The 25474-nt window shown below is 46.0% G+C and overlaps 1 protein-coding gene across 2 annotated transcripts in view; it reads left to right on the top strand.

Moving 5' to 3' along the window:
* The window catches only part of SCML4 (Scm polycomb group protein like 4), an 83090-nt gene that overhangs the window by 42018 nt on the left and 15598 nt on the right, over positions 1–25474 (top strand). Inside the window, exons 3-5 of one of the 2 annotated variants that reach the window (XM_081094716.1) lie at positions 4272–4401; positions 6589–6789; positions 10937–11131. In XM_081094716.1, coding sequence (XP_080950842.1) covers positions 4272–4401; positions 6589–6789; positions 10937–11131 — 526 coding nt within the window. Of the gene's footprint in view, positions 1–4271; positions 4402–6588; positions 6790–10936; positions 11132–23550; positions 23760–25474 lie in introns of those variants that run through there. The other variant, XM_081094717.1, reaches the window with a different exon arrangement.

Here is a 25474-nt window from a genome sequence, read left to right as displayed (position 1 = left end):
GTGTGCAGCACCGATGGCAGGGACTCTCTCCTTGGACTTCTGTAGCCCCCCCTGTCCCCACCCCAGGGTTGGAGCGGGGGTCAGTATTGGGCTCAGCCATAGGTCAGGGGCAGTGGTATGCTGGCAGATGTTTCTAGCATTCTGAGTGTAGCTCCCGTGTGAATGTTAGCTGATATTTTCACAGATGTTAAGGAGTAAGACAAACGTAAACAGTGAAGTTGTATGTTGGAACTTCTTTCATCTGTCAAGGATGTGAGTTCTTTGCTGAATTGGATAATATAGTTTTGAACTCACAAAATATTTCAATATCTTGTCCTATTTACAGTGTAACAGCTACAGACAAGACACACTTTTATTTTTTATTTTATTTTATTTTTAAAATATATTTTATTGATTTTTTACAGAGAGGAAGGGAGAGGGATAGAGAGTTAGAAACATTGATGAGAGAGAAACATCAATCAGCTGCCTCCTGCACACCCCCTACTGGGGATGTGTCCGCAACCAAGGCACATGCCCTTGACCAAAATCGAACCTGGGACCCTTCAGTCCACAGGCAGACGCTCTATCCACTGAGCCCAACCGGTTAGGGCAAGACACACTTTTAAATTTAACTTAGATTTTTAACATTTTCTTAAATCTATAAATCAGTAAAATAATAATTCCAGTCCTAATTTGTAGCATTTACCAATTTCCAAGGTCTAAATATTCCCAATATGGCCAATTTCAAGTCACCAGTGTGATGTCTCTGAACATGGTTTTGGAAAAAGATGTGCAGCAACCCACCCTTGCATCTGTATTTCCATGCAGATGCAAATGTAGAATAATTGGAAAATGATGAGTTTTGAGTATCTATTATCTTTGTCTTTAATATACTTTAATTAATACTCTAAGTACATATATTCAGTCATTTTAAATAATGGCTGTATTTAACATTCAACTTGCAAGATGACTGAAAATCTAGCAATCATCTCTGTGGACCCATATAAGCTGGCTCCAGCTCCCCCTGCTCGGAGTTCTGCTGTGCACGATGCCCGTAGCTGGATGTCCCCTGTCCCCTCTTCATCTGCAGGGCGGCTGCTTTGACCCATGCCTGCTGATACACAGAACGTGGCCCCTCACCAGTTTCTGTGAGAAACCCAGTCACACCAAGCATTCCTTGAAATATGTTGTCTCTACTGAAGATTGTTGGGGTCACAGGACACAGTGGACAGGATACCACCAAATAATTCTCAGACAGATCTGGTGTTTTGAATTCCACTTTATCCAGTGATGGAGTCTTTTTTTCCCCTTTTTCTTCCATCTTTCTCTGCATACCCATGGAGCACTGACTTCATTGTCTCCTCATTTGGCTTCCCTCTGTCAGGAGGAAATGCAACCATTCCTCCCGCCCACCTCAGGTAGAGCAGCAGCACCCAGTCCTCCCTCCCTCCCTCCCCCTTCACCCCTGCTGTACCTCAGCAGTTTCAGTGCCATTCAGGGCCCAGAGGAGAATCTGAACCCAGTGCAGTGTTGGTGGGGAAAAGCTCCAGCTTTCACACCCTCTACTCACCCCATGTGCACCTCTGAAAGGCATAAGGACACCGGGCCATTCCCTTCCCACATCCAAGCATCCCCTTCTGTCTTCACTGTGATGCAAGCAGTATATTGGGATAATATGTTTTCCTAGGGAAGTTTTAGTGCAAATGCTTCTCAATTAGGTTATTAGATTTGACTGACATGTTGCCCAAACAGGTCTCAAGGCCAAAGGATACTGGCTCCTCCTTCCTTTGGTGTTTAACCTCTCCCCCAAATGCAGGGAGGAAAAGGTATGAGTCGGCCCCAAAGCAAGCTGACTCCTAGGAATGGAATTAAGTTCTTCGCTACAAATTTCTTGTTATTGGAGCTGATTTGCATTTTCAACAGGTAGGTTTTTAGACCAAAATCTGAGGTTAGACACTGTGAGGTATTCAATTTCCCCAAACTCTGCTCCCTACAGCACTTCCTCAGAACCCTGCCCAGGGGATAGGGGGTATGAAGAAAGAGTAAGCCTAAAGGAGGAACCCCCAAGGAAAACTATAGGCAGGGACAGGGACAATGCTGTCCTTATCAAATAAGCATGGGGAGGGGAAAGAAGGGAGGGAGAACATGATTTAAAAAAAAATCTGGTATATTAGCTTGCTAGGGCTGCTGTAACAATAAAAGAACAAATAGGGTTGATCTATTGTCTCAGACCATAGAAATTTATTGTTTCACAGTTTTGGAGGCTAGAAATCTGAGACCCAGGCATTGGCTGGGTTGGTTCTTTCTGAAGCCTGTGAGGGAGAATCGTCCCCAGCCTTTCTCAGCCTTTCGCCAGAGCCCGACCTCAGCTCCATCCCTCAGGAGCTCTTACTTACTACGATTTTTATAAAGTTAACCTTTCTCTTACTTCTTCCAGCTGACCAATTCTCTCCTCAGCTATGTTTCATATGCATTAAATCTGTCCATTTAGCTTTTAATTTTAGTTATTGTATTTTTCATTTATAGAAGTTAAATTTGGTTCTTTTTCAAATTTGCAATGCTATATTTTTACATTTTTCTGTTCTCCAGAGATATTTTCAAGTTTGTCCTTTATATCTTTATTCCTATAAAGATATAAAGGTGGCTTCAGGTGTTCCTTGGCTCCACAGATGGTGTTCCCCCTGTGTCTTCCCATCGTCTTTCCTCCGTATGTGTCTGTCTCAGAGTCTATATTTCCCTCTTAATAAGAATAAGTCGTATTGATTAGGGCCCACTTTAATGACCTCAGCTCAACTTGATCATATCGTAGCCACTCCCTTTCCAAATAAGAGCACACTCACAGGTACTGGTGTTAGGACCTCAACATCTTTCGGGGGACACATTTCAACCCACAGCATCCAGTATAATAAACAGTCTTTGTCTTTTATCTAGGCGTTTAGTCCATTTATGTTTAAAGAAATTACTGGTAAGTTTGGGTTTAACTCTATATCTTATTTTGTGTTTGTCCCATTCATTCTATGTTTCTTTTACCCGTCTTTTCTGTCTTCTTTCATATTTTTTTAAGTTTAATTTGTCCCTACTCATTGAAAGTTAAGCACTCTGTTTTCTATTGCATTATTGGTTGCTTTAGAAAGTGCAGCATGCTTACTTACTACGGTTTTATAAAGTGAACCTTTCTCTTACTTCTTCCTAGATAATACAAAGACCTTAGGACATTTTCACCCCATTTATCTTCCCACTTATGTACTGTTGTTGTCACACATTTTAATTCTCTTTTGCGTTTATAATCCCTCAAGACATAATTATTTTTACATAGTCATTTTCATTTAAATTCACTTGTGTATTTGCCATTTAAATTTTTAAAATTCTTTTTTTGCTTATCAGACCTTCTACCTCAGATCACTTTCCATTTGCCTGAAGTGAATCTTTTAGAAGTCCCTTTAATATAGGTCTTCTAGGGATGAATTCTCTAGCTTTGTTATCTGGTAGTATCTCTATTTTATTTTCATTTTTGGAAAAAAATATTTTTTCTGGGTGTAGAATTCTAGGTTGTCGGTTATTTCTTGCAGCACATTGAAGATATTCCATTTGTTACAACTTTTTACATTTGCCATGTCTTTTAACCTCTCCTCCATAGTTTTTATGTATTTGTCTTTATGCTGCTTTTTGGATAATTTCTCTGATTTTTCAGTGTATCTTCCAGCTGACCAATTCTCTCCTCAGCTATGTTTCATATGCATTAAATCTGTCCATTTAGCTTTTAATTTTAGTTATTGTATTTTTCATTTATAGAAGTTAAATTTGGTTCTTTTTCAAATTTGCAATGCTATTTTTTACAGTTTTCTGTTCTCCAGAGATATTTTCAAGTTTGTCCTTTATATCTTTATACATTTTATCGCAGTTGTTTTTGTTATATAAGTATGATAATTGAAAATTTTAAACTATTGGTGAGTTTTTTGCTACGTGTTTTTATTGCTTATTCTTATTTTGGTTCCTTGCTTCCTTGTGTGTTTGGATATTTTGGATTGTGCTATTCACTGATTGGGGGAAGCGGGGGGGGGGGGGGGGTGAGACCTTTCTCCAGAGATGATTTATATTTACTTTTCCAGGTAAGGGGGGGGGGGGGTGGAGGGGAGAGGAGCACTGTCAGATTGAGTGATTTTTTTAAACTAAATTCACAGTCTGAAGTCTTCTTGATTACCCAAGTTGTGTAGCTGCCACCCAGGAAATATTCTGGTAGGGTGTAGAGAGCATTCCAGATTTCCATTGACCAAATGGGCTCTCTCTTGCAGCTCAAGTCTCCGGTTCTCCTGACTCCGTTGGCCCTCTCACCTCCGCGGAGTACGCCAGAGCCCGACCTCAGCTCCATCCCTCAGGACGCAGCCACCATCCCCAGCCTGGGAGTCCCTCAGGCGCTCACAGGTGGGTCAGGAGAATGAACTCCAAGGCTGTGATGGCCTGTCCGTCACTTAACAGTTACTTCATGAATTAGAGAGCTGTCACGGACATAGCTCAAATAAAGGATTTAGTCTGTTAGCTAGACAGCAGATAGCATGACCAGAGTCTCTGAGAACATGAGTTTAAATGTCTCATAGTTTGGATTATTTGAAACTTGGTTTTCAGTGTATCTTGGGTTCAGCTGGTTGCCTTGAGGTGGGACTGGAAAGAGTAGTTGGTGGCTTAGATTTTTCTTTCCAGAGCCAGGTTTACTTTGCACCAATAGTGAGCCTGCGCACCTTGAAGAGTTTTCACCCCTATTTGCACTTCCAGATCTCCCAAGGATCCTAATCTTTAATTCCACCTGGCTCCCTCCAATTCAGTCAGGGTGGCACTCACTCTGGTGTCTCTCATGGGACATTCACCAACCAACAGTTCCGTGGTAAGAATAGCAGCAATCAGATTGTGTCACACACACACACACACACACACACACACACACACGTCCCTCCTCATCACAACCCCACTGCACTGCCCTCTCCCTTTCCACCTAAACTCCTTCGTTCTCCTCCCATTTGTGGCCAACAAGGCCCTGTAAGTTCCCTCCCTCTGTGATCCAGCCCACTGCTCTCCTTAGTCCCTGGGGCCCACCACAGGATCTTAGCACAGTTCCTTCTCTCCAACTGGAATGATCTTCCCTCTGGTCATCCTATGTCTCCCTTGTATCTCCGCTCAGGCACACCTGCCTCCTTCATGGGCTTCTTGCCAGGGCCCTCAGGGAGTCTCAGGCCTGGGACCGTGGTGGTGGCCAGGGTTTATGCTCCATCTGTAGGCCTCCAAGGCCCTTCATGAGCCTGTGTGCCGAAGGCTTCGCTCAGGGCTCTCCTAGCACCTGTGTTTCTCACAGCCCCAGTCCCACATCAGCCCTGTGACTCTCTGAGAAGCTTGCCTCCCCACTGAGCCCTGTGAAGCCAGGGACCTCATCGGCTTGGGTCACCATTTTCTCTGTAAGGCCTAGCATGGTGTCTGGCATGAAGGTTCTTATTAATTACATTTACTTAATCACCTGGGATGAGTAGGAGAGAAGGCAGCCTGGTAGATTGAAAAGGGCATAGGCTTTGACCTCAGAAAGGCTTGGGTCCAAATCCCTGTCGCTCCACTAATTACAAACACTAATCCCTCTTACCACATGAAGCCTCAGTTTGTTCAGTTGTAAAGGAGGAATAACACCTAATTCCCAGCTTGTCTTAAAAAGGAAACAAGATAAAATATATAAAGTGCTTGGAATATAATAAGCGGTCAATGAAAACCAGTTTTCTTCACAATTGTTATTACTGTTCAGTAACCCTGTTGGTGTCCTCTTAAAGTCCCTCTTCAACTCTCCTTTGCATTAGTGTCCCCCAAGGCAAGGTGCTCATGCTCTGGGGTAGGGCTGGGGAAGGGGAAGGGCAGGGGGAGGAGTCAGAAGAGGAGAGTCGATGTACAGAAGGAAAATATGATACCTATTATTAATATATATTTTTATCTCATCCTTTAAAAATTTATTTTTCTTGGTTATGTTTTAAAATGTAAACAATACATTAATACAGACAAGACTGTATATGCCCTATAAATAAATAGATACATTTTGGGGCATGTGCTCAAACTATTTTTACTTTAGATCTGTGGAAAACCATTGATTGTGCTCACCTAAATAGTGGCTGAGGGATTATTGTCCCTGAAATTGTAAATAGCACTCTTTTCAGCAGTTGAATACATAGTTTTTGGAGCAATCAACATGATATTGATGTTTTTATTCATCAAAAGTGGCAGACAGTATGTGAAGCTTGACAGCTCCCTTGGAGAAGAAGGGAAGATTCTGTCTGGTACATGCCCAGCACGAAAATGCACTTATACACCCTGTCCACACGGGCCTCCCTCCGTATCTGTCAGATCTGAGTACATCACAGGGGTCCCACCTGTCCATCTGTCCCCAACCAGGAGGCCCTCTTGGGAACAAGCCCTGGCAGTTGGGGCAACTGGCTTCTTCGTCTCTTTTACTTACTAAGTAGGAAGAATCACTCCCACTTTTGCCCCTTTTCAGCTTTCCAAGGCCAGGGCCAAGGGGCAGATGGGAGCAGCTCCCTGGCTGATGTGCACTGGTGCTGAGGGCTTGCGGGTCTGTTTCCACAGTCTGCCTCTACATCAACAAGCAGGCCAACGCCGGGCCCTACCTGGAGAGGAGGAAGGTGCAGCAGCTCCCCGAGCACTTCGGGCCCGAGAGGCCATCGGCGGTCCTGCAGCAGGCCGTGCAAGCATGCATCGACTGTGCCCACCAGCAGAAGCTGGTCTTCTCTCTGGTCAAGCAGGGCTATGGTGGTGAGATGGTCTCGGGTAAGGCTCTGGGGCAGGTTTATGAGGAGGGCCATGGGTATCTCTGAAGACGAAAGCAGCCATGCTCTGCCTAGGCCCTAGGGCAGTGATGGCGAACCTATGACACGCGTGTCAGAGGTGACATGCGAACTCATTTTTTTGGTTGATGTTTCTTTGTTAAATGGCATTTAAATATATAAAATAAATATCAAAAATATGCATCTTTATTTTACTATGGTTGCAAATATAAAAAAATTTCTATATGTGACACGGCACCAGAGTTAAGTTAGGGCTTTTCAAAATGCTGACACGCCGAGCTCAAAAGGTTCGCCATCACTGCCCTAGGGGGACAGTGGTTGTGGCTAGGGTCTGGTCTCTATCTGTTGGGCTCCAGAGCCCTTCATGAGCCTGTGTGCTGAAGGCCTCCTACAGAACTCAAGGAGAAGATGCACCCACACTTGGACAAGAAGACCGGACATCTGAAACCTCACCCCTGACTCCTCTTTCTCCCACCCCACCTCCAACCCTTCAGTAAGTCCTATTGCTCTAACTAAAATACATCTGGAATCGAGCCCCTTTCACCACCCACAGCAACCACTCTGGTTCTTTAAAAATATAAGCCAGATCACGCCCGTACTCTGCCCTAAACCCTCAATGGCTCCCATTTCACTCTGAGAAAAAGCCCACGTCCTTACAAGGGCCTACAGGCCCTATGTGACCTGGTCCTGGCCACCTCTTGGATCTCCTGGTCACTTCTCCCAAGTCCCCCACCCTGCCCTGGCCACAGCTTCCTCCTTGCTGTTCTTCTCGTGTCCTCCAGCCACGCTCGTGCCCCAGGGTCTTTGCACCTCCTGTTCTCTCTTTCTGGAATGTTCTTCCCCAGCTGTCCATGTGACTTGCTCCTGAACTTCCTTCAGGTTTTTACTCGAATGCCTCCTTATTAAAGAGCTCCTTCCTGACCAGCTTGTCTAAAATATCAGCCCCTGTCACTCTCTATTCTGCGTCCTTTTTTCATGGCACTGATCACCATGCAGGCCAACTCCATCTCCCAGGGCATTTTTTTTTAAAAACAAGAGCCTTCAAAGTCAATCCCTTCTCTCACTCTCATTGCCCATCTCCAGTTTCAGCCCCAACCCAACAGCTTCCAGAAGGAGCAGAAGTTGTCACCACAAGTGAGAGGTGGAATCAGGAGCTCTGCCCCCTTTAGATGTCTTACTGGAGGCTGTCTACACGGTGGTTGTCACCACCTGTCCTTAAGCCCTGGAGATGCCTTGACTCTAAGGGGATAGCTTGGTGTTTTCTCTGGAAAACATCATGGGCACAGCCTCCATATCAGCAAGGGAAAGGAATAAGATTCCCAGCAACGGGTCCGTGCAGGTGACCCTGCTGGCTGGCTAAGAACGGGGGAAAGAAGACTCCAATGTGGCTCCATCCTGAAGAATCAAAGCAGCACGTTTTATTTATTTATTTAATCTTTATTGTTGAAAGTATTACATATGTCTCCCCCCGCCCCCCTTTCTGGCCTGCCCCCACCCCCTGCCCTGGGCCTTCACCACCCTATTGTCTGTGTCCATAACTCCAGATCCCTAGGGCTTGGGCTGGGCAGGGTGTCCAACAGCCTCCCCAGCTCTGACTGTTTCAGCCCACCTTCTAGAGCTTCCTCTGAGCAGGAAGCTGGGCCTGACTTGCTGGTAGTGGATTAAAATAGAGCTTGGCTAGGTCCAAGCGCATGTGTCTGACCCAGGGTGACTTTTAAGAGACTTTAGCAGATGTGAGCAGAGATAGGAGTACTGCACCAAGAGAGGCCAGGAGGAGAGACCTGTTGTGAGGCCTTCCAAGAGCTTCTTGGCTGTTCTCCTCCTAGCTTCTGTCTGAGAGCCAGGTTCTGTCCTGGGCTGCAATCTGAGATCAAAGGCCTTGTCCTTTTCCCTGCTAAATAGCGGGGCTCAACATATAGGTGCTAAGAGAAAGCCCCTCCTGTACTGTGTGCCCACCTTCTTGAGCAAATCCCACCTGGCTGGTTCTTTATGGCTCCTTCCCCCAAACCTGGGAGAGCTGACCCCATTTTCCCTGCTTTCTTGCTCAGCCTTTCTGTGGCCTCAGGGGCCTTGGTGCTGGGGAGGAGCTTTGGTACTGCCTGGCACCAACGTGAGTGTGGGCAGAGCCTTGCCAAGTTTCCCTTGGCTGAAAGATTCCCAGAAAGGCCAGAGCTGAGCACTTGGTCTTAGTGTCTTGGAGAATGCAGTGGCACTGAGGGGACTCCTTGTACACCACATTGAGGCCAAGAAGTGGCAAGGTGGCCTTTCATGTTACTGATGGTGCTTGGAAACTCAGCAAGGCTAAGTGACAGCACTGAGGTGGTTTAGGGAAGGACTCAGGAGAATTAGCCAGACCCCCCCCCCCCAACACACACACACACATACTCCAACAAGAACTTGGTCCTTGGGGCACTGCTTTCCAAATATTCTCATGGCAGAATACATAAAGAATGGTGACACTGGTGCTGGCACAATGGGCCAAAGGAACCAAACTGCTGTGCCCCACACCCACTCCTTGCACACCTGCTGGGATGCTCCGCCTTACAGCCCTCTCCCACAGGGCTAGACTTTTTGATCTCACAAATCCATGTCCTCCTCCAGGAGGTAGAATTTTCCCACTTATGTGATCTCCCAGGCTCCTCCAGGAAAGTGTGCACACTGATTTATGGGACAGACCCGATGCTCCAGGCCCTCCCACTGTGTGTTCAGTTTCCAGGACACACAGTCCTCTATGGTATTGGAGGCAGGCAACAATACCCACACTAGGAAGGAATTGCTAGGGCATCTGAATGGCCAAGATGACCCTTGGTGAGCATCTTGGGAGCTCCTTGTCTGTCTCTCTTAATCAGGGTCACCTGGAGCATTAAAATGACAGGCAAGTCCACTTAGAGGCCACAGGAGCTGGAAAAACCAGGCCCTCTGCAGTGTCCTCATCTGTAACATGGGGCAACCTTTCCACTTTCCTCACAGGACAGTTAGGAGGCCTAAAGGAGATCGTGGATATGAAAGTCTTGTCACACATAAAGAGCTACACAAAAGAAATGGATTATTTTGATTTCTAATTAAAATGGGTATTTTGTTAATTTTTAGTTTTGAAATAAAAACTAGCTCTGATCACCTCTTATATCTCCCAAAAGTTTCCAATCACCATCAATGCCTAAACTGTGGTTTCTAAATATCAATCTTCAGTAAATGGAACCAGGGCTACTGAAGAAACGGCTGATTTTAGGGCTGGGTCAGAGAAAGACAAGATGAACCTGGGACATATTGAAGTAACAGTAACTAAAGAGCTGCTAAAAAATGAGGGCATGTCATAGGGACACAGGATTCATCCTAAAAGCTTGAACAATTTGATCAACAAAGTAAATAACATAGTATTAGATAACCACGGTACAAAATAAATACAATGAGTCTGTACTGGTAATAATAAATGATTGAACAAACAAACAAACAAATACATACATACATACATACATACATACATACATAAATAAATGGACGAGAAGAGACTTTTTCCTTTTAGAAGGATTACAAATGCTACAGAGACTCTCCCCTTCCAGAAGGTAGAGCTTAATCCCTCACCTACCCTGGAGTGGGCAGGACCTTGTGACTTATTTGTAAGGCAATAAGAAATTGGGGAGTATAGTAGAGAAGTGTAGCAAACACTGTGGTGGCCAGGTGAAGGTTAAACCCCCGTGATGTCATGTACACCTAACCTGTTGCAATGAGGAAGGCACTTCACCTCTGTGGTCTTCCTCCCCAAAACTCATCACCCCAGTCAAATAATGAGGCAAAATTAGACAAACCCAAATTGAGGGACATTTTACAAAATATCTGACCAGTACGCTTAAAAACTATCAAGGTCGTGGAAAACAAGGAAAAGCTGAGAACTAGTCACCAACCAGAGGAGTCTAAGGAGACACCACAACTACCCCCAATGTGGTCTCCTGGATGACATCCTGGAACAGAAACAGGACATTCGTGAAAAAACAAACAAAACTAAACAGACAGGCGGAATCCAAACATAGGCTAGCTAGAAACAAAACCGAGCCAACAAAACCCTCTGCCCCAGGCCGGAGGTGGGTGGCTTTCTCCAGTGCCCGGCTCTGAGTTGCTGTCTGGGTTTCCAGTCTCGGCGTCCTTTGATGGGAAACAGCACCTGCGGAGCCTGCCTGTGGTGAACAGCATCGGGTATGTCCTCCGCTTCCTGGCCAAGCTGTGCCGAAGCCTCCTGTGCGACGACCTCTTCAGCCACCAGCCCTTCCCCAGGCGCTCCAGTGCCTCCGAGGAAGCCCAGGAGAACCAGGAGGGCAGGATGGAGACAGGTAGGCTTTGTCCATCTGTCTTCCCCTTGCCTGCAGGTGGTCCCGGGGGTACCCGCCCTCCCGGGCCAGATGAGGCTGCTGCTGAGGGAGCTGCCACAACTCCTCGGAGCTCTCCTGCTGGAGGCCCAAGGGCTGCTTCTCTGGACGCCCTGGGAGTAATCAGGGCCAGTCAGGACCAAGGGTACCTAGATGGTCCGCATCCTGGCTGCAGTGGGAAGAGGTCACTCCATTATAGCTTCTAGGCCTATTAGAATTTAAGAGACCGCATTGCATATAAAGAGTGATTTTCTTCACACTCCTCTAATTAAGACTCATGGGCATTTATTCATCATTGTTGAGTAGTTGAAAAACCAAGAAACTAAGGAAATAAGAAATCCTGAAAATATTAGGGCTAAGAATCAATTACATTGGTCCTGCCTGGGGACCTCAGATGCCTACCAATGCCAATAAAAGGTGTGCCCGAGTGTCTATCATTGCAAGAATTTGACCAGACCATAAACCAAATATGTCTTCCAGTGAGAGTTAATGTTTCTTTTTCATCACAGAATGGAAAGTGACCCGGGGGCTGAGTGCCTTTGGTACCACCAGCCCCAGAATAGCTCAGCATGGGAAAGTGGCCATTCCCAGTGGGAAGGGCATAAGGCCACATGGGCAAACTTGCCATGATGTGTCTGCCCAAGGGACTAGACATCAACAGGAAGTGCTCCTTCTCTACTTAGCATCCCTGAGTTACGGATTTGCAAAGAATTAAATATGCATCCAGGTTCCCAAGGATGAACAGAAGAGTTGTCTTTCTCCTTTCTTCAGAAGCAGTGCTGTTGACATATAAAGAACACATAAATAGTGACACTGGAATCTAATTATTATGTCATTCTGCAAACATTTGCTAAACCCTCTTCTGTTCCAAGACCCTTTCTTGGGATAAGACAAATACACAAGTTTAGCAAAGTTGTTGTGGTATTGAGTGGCCATTATGAATAATGAAAAACTGATACAACTGTAGGTACTCACAGATAACCTTAGAACATTCAACAAAAGGATCTTTATAATAAGGGTGGCTATATCGTAAGCCTAGGAAGAGAGCAGAAAAGGATAAATTTAGATTTTTTTGTCTTATATTTTTAAACACATTTCTCTTTTTTTAAATTAATTTTCAATCACAATTGATATACAGTATTACATTAGTTTCAGGTGTATGACATAGTAATTAGACATTTATATACCTTACGAAGTGATCACCCCGCTAAGTCTAGTACCCATCTGACACCATACGTAGTTATTACAATAGTATTGACTATATTCCATATGCTGTACTTTACGGCTCAGTGATTATTCTTATAATTGGCAATTTGTACTTTTTAATCCCTCCATCTTTTTCACTCATTCCCAAAACCTCCTCTCATATAGATCATTAATTTGTTCTCTGTATCTATGAATTTGTTTCTGTTTTGTCTGTTCATTTATTTTGTTTTTTAGGTCCCACATATAAGTGAAATCATATGGCATTTGTCTTTCTCTGTCTGACTTACTTTACTTAGCATAATATCCTCTAGGTTTGTCCATGTTGTTGCAAATGATAAGATTTCATTTCTTTTTTTATGGCTGAGTAATATTCCATTGTATCAGTATATATGTAGCACATCTTCATTCATCTATTGATGTACATTTAGGTTGTTTTTATATCTTGGCTACTGTAAATCATGCTGCTATGAACATAGGGGTGCATGTATCTTTTCAAATCAGTGTTTTAGATGTATTCAGATATATACCCAGAAGTGGATAGCTGGGTCATATGGTAGTTCTACTTTCAATTTTTGGAGAAACATGCATACTGTTTTTCCAGATTTGGTGGCTGCTCCAATCTGCATTCCCACCAGCAGTGCACTCCACATCCTAGCCAGCACTTGTTGTTTGTTGATTTAGCCATTCTGACAAGTGAGAGGTAATATCTTATTGTGGTTTTAATTCACATCTCTCTGATGATTAGTGATGTTGAGCATCTTTTCATATGTATGTTGGCCAGTTGTATGTTCAGTTTGGAGAAATGTCTATGCAGGTCATCTGCCCATTTTTAATTGGATTATTGGGGGGGGATGGGTGGGGGGCTTAAGTTGTATGAGTTCCTTATATATTTTGGATATTTACCCCTTATTGGATTTATCATTGGCAAATATATTCTCCCATTCAGTACATTGTCTTTTCATTTTGTTGATGGTTTCCTTTGATGTGCAAAAACTTTTAGTTTGGTGTAATCCCATTTGTTTATTTTTTCTTTTGTTTCCTTTGCCCAAGGAGACATAACAAAAAAATATTGCTAAGAGTGATGTCAAAGAGTTTACTGCCTGTGTTTTCTTCTAGGAGTTTTATGATTTCAGGTCTCACATTGAAGTTTTTAATTTACTGTGAGTTTATTTTTGTAGCTAGTATATGCAAGTGGTCTAGTTTCAATTTTTTGCATCTATCTGTCTAGTTTTTCCAATACCATTTATTGAAGAAACTGTCTTTACCCCATTGTATATTCTTGCCTTCTTTGTCATAGATTAATTGACCAAATAGGCATAGGTTTATTTCTGGGCTCTCTATTCTGTTCCATTGATCTTTGTGTCTGTTTTAATGCCAGTACCATGCTGTTTTAATTACTATAGCCTTGAAGTATAGTTTGATACCAGGTAGTGTGATACCTCCAATTTTGTTCTTCTTTATCAATATTTCTTTGGCTATTTGGGGTCAACAAAGTCTTCGCATAGATTTTTTTAAAAAAAATACTGTCAAAACATTGTCTACAGTTTTACTTTAATCTCTCTGAAACCAGGGAAATTCTGCCTTTACAAAGAAAGGTAACTAATTAAATCTGGCCTTTGTGAGCAGATGCTGTATATTTCCTGTTTTTCTTGATGTCTCTGTGCCTCAGTTTCTTTTATTTTTTAAATATATTTTTACTGACTTTAAAGAGGAAGGGAGAGGGAGAGAGAGAAACATCAATGATGAGAGAGATCATTGATTGGCTGCCTCCTGCATGCCCCCTACTGGGGAGCAACCCATCGAATCTGGGACCCTTCAGTCCGCAGGCCGAAGCTCTACCCACTGAGCCAAACCCGCTAGGGCTGGGCCTCGGTTTCCTAAATGAGGGCTTGGAGTTGCTCATGTCTACTGTTCCTTCTGGTTCTGACAGTATGGATCTGGCTCTCCTGAAAAACTTAGTTCACTCTGAAACATTCTAAAGCTAATATGTCTTCTAGTGAATCTTGCAATGAGAAGAGCAGAATTGTCTAATTTCACTTCTCAAACTATTGAATCATTGTTTCATTGAACAACCAATGACCCATGGGACATAACCATAAAGCCACATAATCCATGTCTCCTATTGTCCTTTAAATGTATCCCGTGGGACCATTTCTTTCCTGTCCATGAATACATTTAGGACAAATCTTGTGACTCTTCTGGCTCCTTTCAGGTAACAAAACATTCTCTAGCCAATAATTAATATGTCCAGGTCAGTGTGATCATCAAACTTTAAATTTCACTCAAAGATATAACTACTCCCCATTCCCAGCGGAGGCCTGCCTTGCCAGTTGCCTACAGCAGTAAAGGAGGGCTTGGTTGGCTTCCCTGCGTCCTCTGCCCAGCCTTGTGTTTTTGCCCCTCTCTCATATCTAGCTCATGATTTTGAAGGAGAGGCAAGAATAGGAGAGCTTTTACTTGGCTAATCCTGCTCTGAGTTGGCATCATGCTCCCTGATTCTGGCAGGTGTTTAAAGCTGACCCTTCATCCTGTGGGCTTTTACAAGGGTCTTTCGGTGATTCCACCATCCCTCACATGGACAAATGTAACTCCTCTCTGGCTGCTTACTTACAGCTCCTTCCATAGCCTCAGGTACCTGTGAGTAAATCTCTAACTGCTTTCTGCTGAGGCCCCTATGTGCCCCCAAACAGTCCTGTGGAAAGGATCTTACTTCAGACCTCTCTTCTGATGGCTCCATCCAGCCCCTGAGAAACACACATTCTCTATTCAAACCAACTGTGGACATGCAGGCAGGTCTCTGCAGGCACCTCTCCTTTGCTCTACCATCAGAGCAGCTACTTTTAGATTTCTCATGGGAACCAAACAGGGACCCATTGTGTCTCGCAAGTTCCAGAGGCAGAAAGCAAGCTCTTCACATGGCCGCTTTGAAGCCCCTGGGAGCCCACTGGACAGTTCTCTCCATAATTCATCTTCTATTCAACCTGCTTTGCAACCACTACAATTTATTTTGTAGATTAGATGTGGGCTGTCATCTATAGGTGCAGAACTGGCTTCCCACCATCTCTTTCTGCAAGATTGGAACCCTTCACTCTGGTATGGTGTGTCTATTGTCTTGCAGCCTCAGCCAAAATGAAAACTAAAATAGTTTTATTTTAACATCTTGTCCCAGGAGCCCCCCTTCAGCTGCCTTTAAGTGATCATTGAGAAAACTCTTGCCTTGGTTTTCACCTTATTCTCTCCCCTTCCAAGCTCACCATGCTGAATGAGGTTCCAGTCTTTCCCCTGGAGTAGTGTAGCTGCCTCACTGCTTCCTTTGACTGGGGCGGGCATTTCTACCTGAATGCTGGTTTCAGTCCTAGTTGGCTTGGCTTTGGACTGCAATTGTTTTCATGAGCCCTTCCCTAGCCCATGGATGCTTTGAAAAACTGAATTGTTCTAAATCAACCGATTTCATGGACATTGTTCCTCATGCCAAGTGTTGCAGAACAGAGTGCCATGTGTTTCATGTGTCCAGGGACCTCAGGGGGAGTGGGAGGAGGCAGCTATGGCACAGTATGCTCTAAGCAGCCCCCGTGTCACACGTCTTTCCCACCCATCTGCCATGGGGCCTAGAATGACACCATTTAGGAGTTTGTCTTTAGATTATGGCATTGCCTCTTTAGGCTTCCCTTGTCAAAATTCCCTTAAAGGGTAACACATCAAATTATTATTACTTTACATGAGGAATTAGTTTATCACCCGTTTTCCCACCATTGTGTCAAGAAAGGCAGGGGTGTTTACAAGCGGGAGGAGTGGAGGTCTTTGGTGAGCTTAGGCTCCCTCTCTGTCCGTGTGACCACATTCCTAAACAAGACTGTGCAGTCTTGAGCTCATTTGAAGCAGGTCCTGCTTTGCCCTGAGGTTGTTCCGCCAAAGCTGGAGTGTTGCAGGCTTGCTGCCACATAGTTAGAGGGTGTGTCAACATTCATGAGAGCACTTCCAGAAGACAGCTAATAAGACCATAAGAAAATGCAAAGCCATGGCACATAGGATCTATCAAAGGAACTACAATGTTTGTGGCTGAAAATGGATGATTTGGGGAAGACATGGTTTTCTGGTCCAGTATAAAAAACAGCAGGTCATGTGGGTTTGTTCTCTGTGGTCCTGAAGGTGGATTTAAGTTAGCCTGAGGTCTTGCCGCTCAAACTCTGGTCAGAAGCAGTGTCACCCCCTGAGAAAGGCAAAAGCTCAGCAGCCTCCCACACTCTTTAACCACAGGTGCCAGGTGTTTCAAAGACACAGCAAAGTTTGGGAAGCAGAAATGGAAGGAACACTCTTCTAGGTGGAGAGCTTGGCAGCTGAACAACCAGGTGGAACTCTCAGAAGATAGTTCCCTTAGAAGTCAAGTGGAGTTGACATTGTAAGGACCCTCTCAAAGTCAAAGCCACCCAAGGCTGCTTGGGTGGTAGTGATGTCTCCATCTTTGGTGACACGTGTAGGTGTCCACGTAGGGCCAGAAGGGGGAACTCTGGCAAGATGTTCTTTCTGGTCCCTTCCAGGTTGAGAGTCACCTCTGGAAGTGTCAGAGGATAGCACTGGACAGCAGGAGGTCAGGGTGCCCAGAAGCCCCAGCGAGGGGGCCTTTCAAGGTGAAGGTAAGGAAACTAAGAGAGAGGGCTCCCGTTGGACCAGAGAAAGGACTTCTTCCAAATTCCTTCCTCAGACCTTTGAAATATAAACTGTTTCACCAAATGATCTTTCTCCTGTGTCCAAGGAAAACCAGGCTTCAGACCTACTCAGCTGCCTGAATTCAGTCTGGAAGGTAGTTCTTGGCTTGAGACCAGAGACTTAGTCATTTTCCTCCAGTTCTGTTAACTGATGGCCATCCGTGGTTTGTGTTTTAGAAAATAGAGCAGCTCTCTGGGTACTTCAGGAGAACGGAGACAGAAACATGAACTTGATAGCATTTGTGGTTCTGTTAGACATCATGAAATGACTAAGGGGAAAAGTTTACCTTACCTTTGAATATTGAAAAAAAATCTCAATGATAAATAAGCTTTAGCCAGTGCTTCTGAAACTTTAGTGTACTCAGGAACCACCTGAAAATGTTGTTAAAAAGCTGAATCTGGCTCAAGGGGACTGGAGGGAGCCCGAGAGTCTGCATTTCCAGTGAGTGCCCAGGTGCTCTTGGTGCTGCTGCTGGTTGGGGACCACACCTTGAGCGACAAGGGTGGGCTGACTGAGTCCTGCTTACATAGGAAAATTTATTTCATGTTTTCAGTAAAATAAGTTTTCCTCTGCTACGACAGTGCCTCCCCTGTAAAAGTGTTGCCACTAAAGCTAATCCAGTGTCCCATGGAGGTAACCATGGGCTAGAAAGGAAGATAGGGTCATGAGGGCCCAGAGAGGTCAGGGGGATGGCACGTGTGCAAATCCAGACGAAAAAGAGGATGTTTGCAGGGCTGGGGAGGAGAGTGAAAGAAAGGAAAGAATGACAACAAGCGAATTTCTCAGTGTGGGCTGGCAACCACCTGCAGCAGGGTCTCCGTTCCCCAAGCCCTGTGTACACAGCCACAGTGGCACTTGTTTCTGCCGGTCTTTCCGGAATCTGGGTCCAGATCTCATCTCCCTGCTAGAGGGACTTGGGGAAAGGAACATAGTCCCCAGCAGAGTCTGAGACATAACGAGTCTGCGGTAAATATTTACTGACTTAAATTGTGTGCAACACAACAGACCAAATTGTCTCCTCGCCAGGAGCAGGGGTGATCTGGAAACCACAGATGTGGTAGCTGAACTCTTCTGCAAGATCTAATGTAGAGATTGGTTTCCTGCCTTTTGAAGGTGTGACATGATGGGAACAAATTGTTTAGTTTTTGTTGAGAAGCTCTTTTGATATGCAGGTGGTAGGGGTGGGAGATAAGGAAGGACATTTATTTTTGAGGCTTGATGTTTTTGTTCCTTGGCTGTGGTGTTTTAGCTAGAAAATTATTGGAGTAGCAGACACTCCCAGTGTGTTTCCTTATGGTGGAACTTATGCACCCAGCATTTAGAAATCAAATCTGCTTCCATGTTGAACTACAAATCTGCTTAATAGCATAGCTCTACGGAGAACATCTATGTTTACAAAAGACTGTTTATTCCAAAGAGGAAAAGAGTTTATCAAAGCATGAGTTCCTTGATACAGAAGCATCCATTGAATGAGCCGGCGAACATTTACTGTATTGTGCTCCCCCTACTTGTGATGCCCTAAAGCCATAGAGCCGAGGCCACACAGAAAGGCAGAAGTGGGGAGGACCCTGAACTCAGGTCTTCTCCTCCCTGGCCCTTTGCTCTTCCTCCCCAGCTGGTCTGTCTGTAGGGCCCGAACACGTGTTAGGTGGGGTGCGTGTCCTATTTCCCAGCGGAGAAGCCTGATGCACAAAACACGTGTTCACAAGTGGCTTGTGGTAGGTACACCTGTGTCACTTCTCCTAGCAAAGAATTAAAAGAACAAAACAACCCCAGCCCCCATTCAGCAAAATCTCACAGGTGGAAACTGCATTCCAAGTACACCGGTCCTCTGTTCTCCTGGTTCTCTAACTCGGCCCCCAGCAGTGTTTCATCCTCGTCCTTGGGCTCCAGCTGCGTCCTTGCTGGGTGACATCCAGGGGCAGGCAGAGCCCGTCACTCCAGACACAGGAGGACTTGCTCTGCAAAACCCACACAATGGGGCCTGCTCCCCCAGGCAGGAGGCATAGTTGATCTGACATTTTACATGATATATAAGATGAGAGGTGGGAAAAAGGAAATGAAGGAAAGAGTGTGTCTCCAGATTTGGCCGCAGCTGCGGTCCCTTGGTGCAGGCTGCTGCTGGGAACATTGCAGAGCTGTGTTCGTCCCGTCACAGCCATGGGCCATGGGAACGAGGTGAGCTGTCTGGGTCTCAAGCCAAGGGGGTCATTTGGAAGGAGAGCAAAGTATCAGTGTCAAGCTCAGGTCTGAAGAACCCTCGCAGAGAGTTTTGATGGGAAGCTTAAAAGAAGTGTGTCCACAAGTTCTGTAGCAGATTCTAAGGCCTCATGTACCTTCTGAGCACCGAGTAGAGAGCATTTGCCAATGCGGGGTTCCTAATCTGAGTTCTGCCTGTGTGCCAATAGGATTCCTTTAGGAAAAGCTATTATTTTTTCAATGATGTTATATTCATTACATTCTAATATCAGTACATGTTTTAAAACATTGAGTCAAAGGGAAAAATATAACCTGTAGAGAAAAGCCTGGCTTTTGTAGAATTTAAAATAGATTTTTACAATGTTCACTAATTTATTGGATCCTTTTACAGGAGAAGGCTTAGGATCTCCTTTGAGTCCTATAGATACTGAGGAAGCACAAGATATGTACTCAATAATTATTGGTTAAATGAATGAATGAATATTCCAATTAAGTTGTTGAACCCTCCCACTGTAGGTCAAATATGGGACAAAGGGCATGATATTGAATCATGTTGACCAATTTCATAATATTTTAATATAAAATATTTATATTAAAATGCAACTAAAAAAATTAGGATCACAAGAGAAATCATTTTGTGGGTTAAAGATGCCAATACCCAAGACCAGAGGAGCAGAATGGTGGCGACAGCAAATGCCCATGAGGCTCTTGGCTGTTTGGAGAGCTCCTTCTATGAGGGGCTGTGGAGGAAAACTGGAGACCATAGAAAGAGGCCATATGGACTCTTTCTTCCTACAGGGCTGGTCTCGGAAATTCTCTGAAACACACTCCTGCCCCTGCCCCATAACTTTCCTGGCAGAGAATTGGACAGCTACTCCAGAGCAGATACAGCCTGGCTGCCACTGAATTAATGATTACAGCTTCCATTTGGGACATGCAGAGTGAAGAGGAAGAAACAAGTCCCCTTTCCCCATCTGTATTAGTTACCCTTTGCTGTGTGACAAATTACCCCAAAACTTGGTGGTTTAAATTAGCATTTATTATCTCACAGTGTCCGTGAGTCAGGAGTTGAGGCGCAGCCTGAGTCCTCTGGCCTTAGGTCTCCCACACGGTTGCAAGGACCTCAAACCCCAGCTAGGGAAGGATCTGCTTCCCAGCTCACGCACGGGCCTGTGGGCAGGATTCCGTTCCCCACAAGCTTTGATTCCTTGCAGTAGAGACCTCTCCACAGAGCACCCCGAGGCGTGGCAGCTTGCTCCGAGCATGAGGAGCACTGGGAAGTGCGGGGAGCCCTCCTAAAAGTCAGGGTGTCCATTTAGAACTGAAACTTACAAGGCGTCCTCTCTGTATTCCAGGACTCAACATTTCTCTGATTAAGAATCATTTTTAATTTCCTTAGAGTTCTATGAAAGTGTGGGGACTGTTAAGTGTGAGGACAGAAGGGGGAGATGAAAGTCCCCAAAGTGTGGGGACTGTTAAGGAAACAGTATGACTGTGGAAGTCCCCCCTTCCACCGCCCCCTTCCCCCCCCTCCTCTGGGAAGTTCCCATGGGCCTTGGGGCAGAGGCTTGGCAAAGCTGCAAGTGGAGGGGTGATTACAAAACCTGCTCTCCTCCTGAGAATGAAAGGCTATTCACGATTCCAAACAGCTAACTTTGGGCGAAATTGCCTTTGGGCAAAAGTTCCACAGGAGGAATTCAACCCATAGGCTTAGAACAAAGTCTTAGGCAAACCAGAAATATTGGGTAGATTAACCAGAACCATTGAGGAGGAGTAAAGAAGTTTAGGTGTCGAGGAGAAACTAAGATGGCGGCATAGATAAACACCGGGAAATAGTCGCCCCACACAACAATTGAAAATTATCCCAAAGGACGGAGCAAACATCGTCCAGAACAACAGGAAGGCTGGCTGAGTGTAATTTCTACAACTAGAAGAAAAGAAAAGCACGCTGAGAGCCAGAGGAGCTGCGGAGGCTGAGTGCAGAGGTACAGCGGCGGCTCGCGCGCGCGGAAAGGGGGTGGCACCTGAGGACGCGGCTGTCTTTTTGAATCACAAGCCCCCGACTGCTCTGATCTCCGGTTCTGGGAAGTCTCTGGGGACCCAGGACTCATACGGGCAGAGGCTGCTCTCTCAGGCGGCAGCGAGCGAACTTGGGGGCAGATTTCCCTCGGAGGTGCTTGCAGCCATTGCCGGGACACTGAGACGCGCGACTCCGGGCGCGGAGAATCAGCCATAGCTTCTTTCCCCGCCCTTTTGACTCCCTGAGACCCCGCCCCACCCGGGCTGCGGCAGAGGCTTTTGCATGTGAATGCCCCAGAACTTTGCAACCTGATAATTACCTAACTGCAGCCGGGCCAGCCAGACCCGGAACTTCCAAGAGAAGGCCCAAGGCCCCGCAGCGGCTTGCATTGCTTCACAGCTGAGCCTCTTCGTAGTTCCTGCTGTGTGGCCTCAGGCAGGGGCTGAATTAGCACCTCCTTAGATCCAGGAGCCACTGTACCCAGTGGTCAGAGGGGGTCCATTCTCCCACTTCAGACACAGCTGCTTCCCACAGCCATTTGGCCTGGAGGTCAATTCCTCCCAGTGATCCTACAACAAGCGAGGCACCAAGAGTGCACCAAGAGTGTCCACCCCAGGTAACTGGGGAGGCTGAGCCACTGGGCCCTACAGGACACCTGGCGCGCAGGCCACTCTATCAACACAGGGAAGCAGCCAAAATGCGGAGACAAAGAAACAGGTCACAATTGGCAGAAACGGAGGAGGCCAGACGACTGGATATAGAGTTCAAGGCCACGTTTATAAGGTTTGTCAAGAATTTTATGGAAACCGCCGATAAATTTAATGAATCCCTCAAGGAGTATGGTGAGACCATGGAGGTCATGAAAAAGGACCAATTAGAAATTATGCATACACTGACTGAAATAAAGAATACTTTACAGAGCTCCAACAGCAGACAAGAGGATCCCAAGAATCAAGTCAAAGATTTGAAATGCAAAGAAACAAAAAATACCCAACCGAAAAAGAAAAAAGAAAAGAGATTCAAAAAATATGAAGATAGTGTAAGGAACCTCTGGGACAACTTCAAGCGTACCAACATCAGAATTATAGGGGTACCAGAAGGAGAGAGAGGGCAAGATATTGAAAACCTTTTCGAAGAAATAATGACAGAAAACTTCCCCCACCTGGTGAAAGAAATGGACTTACAAGTCCAGGAAGCGCAGAGAACCCCAAACAAAAGGAATCCAAAGAGGACCACACCAAGACACATCATAATTAAAATGCCAAGAGCAAAAGATAAAGAGAGAATCTTAAAAGCAGCAAGAGAAAGACAGTCAGTTACCTACAAGGGAGTACCCATCCGACTGTCAGCTGATTTCTCAACAGAAACCATGCAGGCCAGAAGAGAGTGGCAAGAAATATTCAAAGAGATGAATAGCAAGAACCTGCAACCAAGATTACTTTATCCAGCAAAGCTATCATTCAGAATGGAAGGTCAGATAAAGAGCTTCACGGATAAGGAAAAGCTAAAGGAGTTCATCACCACCAAACCAGCATTATATGAAATGCTGAAAGGTATTCTTTAAGAAGAGGAAGAAGAAAAAGGAACTCTTACCATTTGCCACAGCATGGATGGAACTGGAGAGCGGATAAATACCACAAGATCTCACTTATTTGTGGAATATAATGAACAACATAAACTGATGAACAAGGACTGATCCAGAGACGGAGAGGCATTGATTGGACTGTCGGGCCTTGGAGGGAAGGTAGGGGAGGGTGGGGGCAAGGGGGAAAGATCAACCAAAGGACTTATATGCAAGCATATAGGCCTAACCAATGGACACGGACAACGGGGGGGTGAGGGGGCGAGCGGGGAGAGGGGGGGGTAGAGGGTACACATATGTAATATCTTAATCAATAAAAAATATTAAAAAAAAAAAAAAAAAAAGAAGTTTAGGTGTCAGGCATTAAAATTATGGTTGGCTTCTGTGCATCTCATTAGGGGAGAAAGGATATAAACGTACGTAAATGGACCAGAGGGGAGTCATAGGTTCATGCTGAGGGCTGAGGGCTGAGGGAGCTGAACCGAGAGACAAGCGTAAAGAGAAAATCTATACTGGCCAGAGACCAAGTGAAGGGGAAATGTAATGGAAGCAAATGAAACGCTGAGCCTCATAGGTGGTGTGGCCTGGTGCCCTTTGAACCGGGAAGGCTGGGACTAGAGGCCACCGAGGCCCTCAGGGAAAACACCGCAGCTTATCTGAGCCAGAACAAGGGGCGGGACTGCCCGAGAGAAGGAAATCTGCAAACCTCCAGCAGAGCCTCGGTGAGAGCGGCCAGGGGCTGGAGGGAAGCTGCTGTCTCTGCCACAGGAAGCCCTGGGAGGGAGGCCTCTCTGCCTCCCACGGCAGCAGGAGCAGGTGTGGGCACCGGGGGCGCCCAGAGGAGCGTGTGTGGCTGTCTGGTGGCAGCGTCACCCAAGGTAGGAGACAATGCCCGTGCCCCTGATCGGAGCAGGGAGGCGCAGCTGTGCTGGGGACTGGCTGCTGTTCCCTGGGGCCTCTCCCTCCTGCCCCTTCCTCTTTCTGCCTCTCTCCTCACAGGTCTCTTTCTGTGCATTTCAGAGCTTCCTGCCATGCTCCTCAGGTGGTGGCACCAGGAGAAGCTGGGGAAGTTACTCCCAGCTGCTGGAGCGGCAGTGTTAGGCTGGCTGTAGTACTTGCTTTTCTAATCTGGGTCTGCGGGCTAGAGGTCTGTGGTGCGGCCCTCTCTCAAGCAGCCCGACCCAGCTGTTCACACATGGAGCCTTCTGGACACTGCCCCGGGGGGGTGGGGCGGGGGTGGGGGTTGACCTTCTTGCCAGCCTGGGCAGGGCTGTGTGGTCTGCTGGGCTGGGCAGACCTGCTGGCAACTGATCCCAAGGTTTGGCTCAGTGGATAGAGCGTCGGCCTGCGGACTGAAAGGTCCCAGGTTCGATTCCGATCAAGGGCATGTACCTTGGTTGCAGGCACATCCCCAGTAGGAGATGTGCAGGAGGCAGCTGATTGATGTTTCTCTCTCATCGATGTTTCTAACTCTCTGTCTCTCTCCCTTCCTCTCTGTAAAAAATCAATAAAATATATTAAAAAAAAAAGAAAGAAAGGGTGCAGCCTGTGCAGCTGCTCCTGTAAATGGAGGTTATGACCCATGTGGGGAGATAAGGTGGGGAGAGGAGGGTGAGTGTGTGTGTGTGTGTGTGTGTGTGTGTGTGTGTGTGTAGAGAGGAGAGAGAGAGAGAGAGAGAGAGAGAGAGAGAGAGAGAGAGAGAGAGGGAGAAAGAGAGAGGAAGAGAACTGGGAGAAAATAGTGTCTAAAGCTCTGGAATTGGTGGTTATTGTTGCATGAATAGGTATTATTGAGGAATAATTTTGCAGATGGAGGTATTTTGCTCTTCAGGGCTTCATTTGGTTAGAGAATCCAAGTAAAGTGCCAGTTTAATGTTTTCAAGTCCAAGTTTACTTAACTGGGAGACGTTAGGTCTTGGGTTCTAAATGACAAGGGTCAACGCCAGCTGAACTGACATTCGGTCAGGAGTGTCTGTGGTTTTATACGTGGGGACCCCTTTTCCCTCTCTGTGCTGCTCCTGCTGCCTTGGGACTCTCTCTCTCTCTCTCTGGCTCTTGGTTTCTTCTTCTTGTCCATCTACCTCTTCCTGCTCTTCTCTGGAGGTTCTCTGGGTCCTACGCCTGACTCTCCATCAGGACAGCAGGAATGGGCTGCACCAGGCGTCCTGGAAGCCTCTGCAGAGGCCTCTGTGGGGGAGGGGGGGGGGAGGGGGAGTCCGCGCACTCATGACCCTGGAGTTTGCTCCCCCGACAGAGAGGCTTAGACACGCGTCAGGTTCAGAAGCAAGCAGGTATCGCTTGAGGCTTGAGTGGGTTTGAACTCTTCTAGAGTGTTCAGTAGTCTCACTAATGGGCAGGCTTCATAGACAGTGGCTGGGGGAAACCGTGGTCCGCAGATTAGCAATGGACCCTAAACCCAGGGTTCCAACACTAAACCCTGAAAAGGTGGCAGGCTTCCTTGAACGTGCATTGTGCATTTGCTTGTCCATGTAGGCAGGCTCCTGGGTCAGACAAAAGCTGATTATTCCTTTATCTGGAGGAAAGATTTAATGACTTACATGCAGGATCCTTAGTCTCTAGGACAGAGGAGGGG

Source organism: Myotis nattereri, assembly GCF_964212035.1.
Source record: "Myotis nattereri genome assembly, chromosome: 6".
Taxonomy (NCBI): domain Eukaryota; kingdom Metazoa; phylum Chordata; class Mammalia; order Chiroptera; family Vespertilionidae; genus Myotis; species Myotis nattereri.
This window is presented reverse-complemented; position numbering and strand designations above follow the sequence as displayed.